Raw genomic sequence first — 6,664 nt, 5'->3', positions numbered from 1 at the left:
TGGTACAAAATGCTAATTTATTAAAAATTTTAATGTAAAACTGACAAGAACAGGCATGTCATTAAGCAAAGGTTAATAGTTAGGTACAGGCCACCTTACTAAAATACGAGGGAGAATTTTTTTATTTTTTTTTTTAAAGAATAAATTCGAACTAAACACTAATTTACAGAAGGGGCCAGGACCAAATTTCCCAGAGGAAAATTGCTACCAAGAAAACTATTTGTAAGTGCAATCAAGCTGGTCCATTGACAAGCCAAATGGCTTCAACCATAAAACTTTTCTACTGCACTTGAAAAGCCACAACAAAATTGAATGCAAGTGATAGTGCCCTTGAGAAATTAAAAACCTTTCTATTTTCTTTTTCTTTTTCAGGTATGTAAGGAAGTGTCAAAACGATTATGAACCTATAATGAATTCTCACTGCAGTAATGGTTAGCATCAGTTGCTTCTTGCTCCAGTTCTTTAATTAGTTTTTCAATCTGTCTCCTATAGACAGGCATGAAGTGATCACTTATCATGGTTTGAGAAAGCCTCACTTTACTATAAAGAGATCGTGGGGTGACAAAAATCCCAACTTTATCTTCCCCCTGTGGCTGAGTGTTTTCTGAATCGCTGCTGGAAGGGGAATCACCTTCACTCTCTGAGCTATCATGTTGAAAGGTAACAATATGCATGATCTTTCCTGGGGGAAAGAATCTGTGCGCTTCCTTAGTTTCTGGAGCAGTGTTTTCAGCCTCTCTCTCACCTATCTCTGCCATGGCTGCTGCCTCTTCTTCCCTTATTTCCTTTGCCACATCAGCATCCTCGCCATCTGCTCTATCATAAAGCTCATGCTCAAGTTGTTGCCACAATTCAACTTCATTCATTCGGTCTTCACGTGAATTACTCCTAAACTCCTCACCACCAAGTTCAGCTTCTACATCAATGTGTTTAGGCATCTCATCTGAAAAATATCCAATTTCTGATGTCCATTCTGCCTCTTCAGAACTTACAGGAAGTTCAATGGTCTCCCTTGTGCTATTTTTGGGAGATAAAAGAGGCTCAGAAGTTTCTAATCTGGAGGAAGATGTTGGGGAACTTCCATCTGCTGAGTCGGAACATGCAGTTGTATTTCGATGACGTGGACCAATGCATGACCATGAAGACAGGTGAAGGGAAGGACGAGTGGTCCAAGCTGCCTGAGCCATGCTCTGGGCCCTCTTCATCACAACCTATTGGCATCAGAGACAAAATTAAAAGTTATCCTGAACGGAGACCCACTTGCTCAATTGAACTTAATCGTAGATTAAAAAAATATAATTCCACGCATTTCAAACAATGAGCGATGCTCGAGGAACAACCATGGGTCCCAATGCTTAGTTGAATAGAACTAGAAAAAAGGAGAAGCAAAAACCATAGAAAGGCTAATTCAGTTTAGTGCAAAAGCACAAAAGCCCAAGAAAACTAAATGCTTTAAGAGAGTTTAGTTGGCTGAGCATAAAAGAGAATACCCGAGTACTATTAGAAACTGGACGCAGAATAGCCCCTGCCCCAGCAACTTTTGCTCTAGCACTTGAAATTGATGGAAGTCGTGAACCCAAAGCTGATGCAGAACGATAAACAGTACTAAGAATTCTTGTGCGTTCAATTTGATTTCTCAAATCATTCAGCCATGCAGAAGCCGTCACCTGAAAAGAGAATATGTCGAGAGCAGCAGAATCAGGAGGAGAAAACATACAGTACACCCTAATCACTTTAGGCAAAACAGAAAAAGGCAACTTCAGCCAGCACCAATGGAGTTAGAAGGGTTACCAGTTGTTTTAGCAAATTAAATTTTCTCAAAGAAAGTGAAATCTTTGGAGGATTTTGTATAGTGAGTAACCTCTACAAGATGCAACCATGCAGCTTCTTTATAGGAAAAATTGGAACCAATTAGAATGATACCTTCCAGTTAAACCAACCCTATTCTATAACTGCCCTAGCGGCCTTGTAATATAACTATGTTTCGCAGAGCCTAAAAAAAACCTATTATATAACCAATAAAGTGCCAAACACAAGAACAAGAATCTATACCTTTAAGATGCATAAATAAGAAACTATCCTAGGAATCCTCAAAAGCAACTATTAAGTCCTATACAATTGGTTGGGGGAAAAAACCTCTGCACGCAAGTCATCTACTGCAGCAGCTGAAAATGTAGGCACTAAGTCAGCTCCATTTATAACAGAAGTAATAAAATCATTGCCTGATTCAGCCAATTCCCATGTCATGCAAGCAGCTGCACGTAAAACAAGTCAAATAAACATCAAGCTCACACTGCCACAAATGTGTTCTATGATTAAATAATAGAGAAGGATTGAAGGATTCAAATGTGAATCATAAAATTAAGGTTTTTATGTGAAATGAATACTGAGGATTTTCACCTGGAGCGAATGTAACACAGCTAGTCATCGATAAATCCTTCTGCTCCCGCAATACATATGTTAAAAGAGCAGCAGTGCCTCCACCCAAAGAGTGTCCTACAATCTTTGGATTCAAAAAATGGAATTTATTATCTTATAAATCTTAAGAACCGCTAGAATGACACTAAGATATGCAAAAGAAGCATATTATTTTAATTATTAAAATTAATTCTAGTGTATTAGCTATCAAGAACTAACCCAAAGTTGCAATTACACCACAATTTAATTGCATTAACATAAGGACTAAATTCCCAATATATTAAGCACATAAAAGAAATTATGAAGAAAACTATTGCAGCCAGAAATTGTTGGGTCTTGCAAAATCCATAAGACATCTAACATAACAAGAAGGAGAGCAAAGAATGTTCAGGAAGAAAAATTTCCAGCATATTCAGCAGGAAAACCCATCATCTTAAAATATAAAGTTGACTTAGGTAAATAGGTAATAAAGTAGTAGCATGAATTGGTCTATGCATTATATCTTTGATCTCACACGAGACCGGTAGAAAAAATATAGGTGGAAAAGAAGGCTATGGTGAAAATAACCAATGTGATAACCTACTTAACTAATCTTGCAAGCACTTATTCTAGCCAACTGCTCAAAAAACACAGGTAACATATAGAGTGATGTAGGACAGGTTGAGGAACCAACCTACAGATGCTTTTATTGGATGCAGATTGAAAAGCATTATGAATTGTCCAATTTAAGGACAAAACAAAGCTAAGGTCAAGAGTTTGAATTAGAGCTTATTAGAGAGTGAAAAGAAGAGAAACTGGTGATTGTTTTTGAAGCTGTAACAGCAACAGGAGTCCTGCGGCAAAAAGGGAAAGAAGAATAGAAAAGGAAAAGAAGAAGAGAAAAGGAAAAGATGGGGTAGAGGAAAGAGAGAGAGAGAGATAGCATCGAGCCTTTCGAATCAAATATTTATAATTTGATGAACAACAATAGAATGACTAAACCCACTGCAACTGTGATTAGTAATCCAAAAACAGAATGATTCCAACCCTACTCCTACTAGGATCACAAAATCCCAAACTAGGAATATTCTAAATCAATGATAAACAGGAGACAAAGCAACAACTTTCTAACTATTCTAATGATGATAATCTTTATAGATAATGTTTACACTTAAAACATATAATAAGTGGACTTCTGCTCAAAGGCCAGAGAAAATAAAAATACAGAATTATTATTTCCTCAAGTTCAAAAACAGATGTATAAAAAGAAATGAAAACTCTAAACCTACTTTATCTTCTTTGTCTGTGATTTTTAGAAGTAAACAAAGTTTATCTGCTTTAAAATGCATAAATAATTATAGAATACGAGCAAATGCAAGGAAAAAATCCAAAATTTGCATTTTTACCTTGAGTTTATAATCAGGATATTGCCCAAGAGCCTTTTTAAGAACAGGAGTTGCAAGTTTTGCAATCCACCTAGCAGCTGCAGCCATCCCACAATGTGCATAACCTAGAACTAAGTTGCTAACTCCTCCTTCATGCACAACAGAATGATGAAATGGCACGACAGCTCCTGTTGCAGCTGTCAAAGTATCCTTGATACTATGCGTCCCACGAATAAGTAAGAGAAAGTGTTTTGTCTTGTGATCAACTAAAATTGTAAAAGCTGGCTTCAATATCTGCATAAATATAGTTTACATCACATGAATAGATAAATTCAATGAAGCAAACATATTGCACATACCATTGTCTTAAATGCTTAAATGTAATAATGAAAATCAGAACGAATGCAATTCACTATTATCAAATGGATCATCTAACTTGGAAAGTGAATCTACAAGATTTATGTTGCATTACTGCAGTAAATATCGCTTTCAATTATCAACTGCAATAGTACACATTTCATGGTAAAGTTGTATGTTCATACAATGAACATTCTAACCATCTCCTTCCCCGAAAAGATAACAGATAAAATTAATCAATAAATAGATAGCATTATTCAAGTTGAAATTGACATACCCCTGCTTTAGGTTCTTGAAGAAGAACATCTTCTTCAGTGTATCCTGTCTCCTCCAAAAATAAAGGAAATGGTTTTTTTGAGAAATGCCAACACAGGGTCAGCAAGCTTAAATGATATCTGAGTTCACTTGTTATTTCTGACCCTGTCAGCTGTATGCTATCTTTACCGCCAAATACACTGCCAACATGCAAGTTCCCCTGCAAATGTAGCAATGAGAGCAGGTTATCGGCCCCGCAAAATGAAAAGCCATATAGAGAATAAATGGTCCAGAGCATCTCAGGGTTATCAACAGTCACTAGACCCATAAAGATGACTTGAAGATAAACCTACCTGGCAACATGCACAAAAGGTTTAGTGTGCCACTAAATAAAGATAAAGATAGCAGTATTTTTTTTATATAAAAAAAAAGCCTTATCATTTCATATTTTGAAACTAAAGTCTTATAGAGAAGCTTAAATGAGGCTTGTCCATATAATATATCCTGGAACAAACAGTATCATGATGGTGAACTGTTATAGTGAGTTGCCACAATTATAGTATCATTTGCATAGCAGCAGAATCGGAGCCTCAATGCAAAAGAATCCCCCATCTTATCCCGTCAATCAGACACTAACTTATAAGATATTGCCAAACAGTAAAGGGGGGTAGATAGTCATTAAATATCATCGCGAGAACAAATGAAACTGTAATTTTCATTGAGATCTTCAGATGCAAAGATACATCTTCAACCATAACATAAAATCAACCAATTCATTCCTGGAAGAAAGCAAATTATTAAGGCCACTATATACTGAATTCTAAACACCAGCAGCACATCCTTGAATTCATAAAATCGAAGCATTTGATACCAACAAAAAAAATTAATGATAATAAAAGGAAAGTAATAAAACCGAGTAATAAATGCTCACCTGCCTCTTTAATAGAAAGTTGATCCCAAATGCCAAGTCACCAATGGGCCACTTTCCTAGTGTCTCAGAGTAAGTAAACCTAAGTGTCTCTGACAAAGTTGAGATTGTCTCCAACCATGTGGCAGGGGCTTGAATTAGCCTATGTGATACTCGTTCAATTCCCAAAGGAACATTACTGGGTCCATTGAGATTATCATTTTCATCATCATCACGAGACGTACTTGACTGTAACTTACGGTTCAATGTATAGTATAAAAGAGCAGCAGCTGCTGCTGCAGTAGCCATAGTTGCAGTCGCCATGAGTTTATCCCTAATTAAAAAAAAATAAAGAAATAAATTCACTATAATTAGCTTCCTTTATCTCATTATTATAGTATCACTTTCAAATGCAACAGTGTTTTATCTGAAAATGATGAGAAGAAATGAAAATTAAACACTGCTTATTGGTCCCTATCAATATATAAAAAAATAATTAAATAAAAAACTCCTGCCTGGTTGCCGAGAAAGCTTATGTAAAAAACAACAAAAGAAACAAAATTGGGAACCCCAAAACCCATTACCAAACATTTCTCCTTCATATAAAAAAAATCCCCATCTCCCAGAAACTAAGCAAACGATCCAGTCACCAAACGAACGAGAAGGAACGAATTTTGATTCCAGAATTGCATAAAGCGGAATTAAGACCCAAATTAAAAGAATAATTAAAAACAAACGCAAACCTAAACACGATTAAACACTAGAAAAGAGAAAAATTTACGTACAAACCTGAAAGAGCTCGAATTTCTCTTGATTTGGATAATATCTTGGTTTCTAAGGAATCAAAAGATTATATATCGAATCATCTCTCTCTCTCCGCGATCTTTTTTTTTTTTTTTAATGTGGGTTTCGAGCTGAGGGAGATGAACGTAACGCGGACTAAAGCCTCGTTTTGAAAGTTTTTTTCTTTTATGTATTTTCTGGACGCGTGGCGGACGGAGATTGTGGATGCCGAGGCGAGGCGAGAAAGGTCTCGCGGACACCGACCGGAGCTGAAGTGAAAAAATACAAAATGGGTTCGTTATTTATTTTTTTGAACCAAATAGGTTTGGCATTTTCATTTTTATTTATATCATTTTATTCTTAAAATATTAATTTATTTATTCAATTATATTAGCTACTATTTACTTCGTCTTTATCAAGTAGATTTACAGCTAACTTTACATAAATTAAAATTTTAATTAAATAATAAATTTATATTGTCTTTTTCAGTAGTTATTTTTAAAAATTCTCACATTAATAAAAAATTTTATATAATTACTATGTATTAAATTTAATTTAAAACTTAATACTAATATATTTT

General features: G+C 35.4%; 1 protein-coding gene across 1 annotated transcript; it reads right to left on the bottom strand.

Moving 5' to 3' along the window:
* LOC110626788 lies at positions 1–6,386 on the bottom strand. Its single transcript, XM_021772875.2, has 8 exons — positions 6,091–6,386; positions 5,326–5,635; positions 4,417–4,614; positions 3,804–4,076; positions 2,401–2,503; positions 2,137–2,255; positions 1,491–1,667; positions 1–1,211 (listed from the first exon to the last, which is right to left on the bottom strand). The coding sequence occupies exons 2-8, from the start codon at positions 5,623–5,625 to the stop codon at positions 405–407; spliced, it is 1,977 nt and encodes a 658-aa protein (XP_021628567.1). The 5' UTR covers positions 5,626–5,635; positions 6,091–6,386; the 3' UTR covers positions 1–404.
* Between the last annotated feature and the right edge of the window lie 278 nt (positions 6,387–6,664).

This window comes from Manihot esculenta, chromosome 11 (assembly GCF_001659605.2).
Source record: "Manihot esculenta cultivar AM560-2 chromosome 11, M.esculenta_v8, whole genome shotgun sequence".
Taxonomy (NCBI): Eukaryota; Viridiplantae; Streptophyta; class Magnoliopsida; order Malpighiales; family Euphorbiaceae; genus Manihot; species Manihot esculenta.
This window is presented reverse-complemented; position numbering and strand designations above follow the sequence as displayed.

Coding starts and splice junctions, on each gene's coding strand:
- LOC110626788 (XM_021772875.2), bottom strand. CDS start 5,625: ATGGCGACTGCAACTATGGCTACTGCAGCAGCAGCTGCTGCTCTTTTA. Junction 4,077..4,416: donor TTCAAGAACCTAAAGCAGGG/GTATGTCAATTT, acceptor ATATTTATGCAG/ATATTGAAGCCAGCTTTTAC. Junction 2,504..3,803: donor ATCCTGATTATAAACTCAAG/GTAAAAATGCAA, acceptor TTGAATCCAAAG/ATTGTAGGACACTCTTTGGG.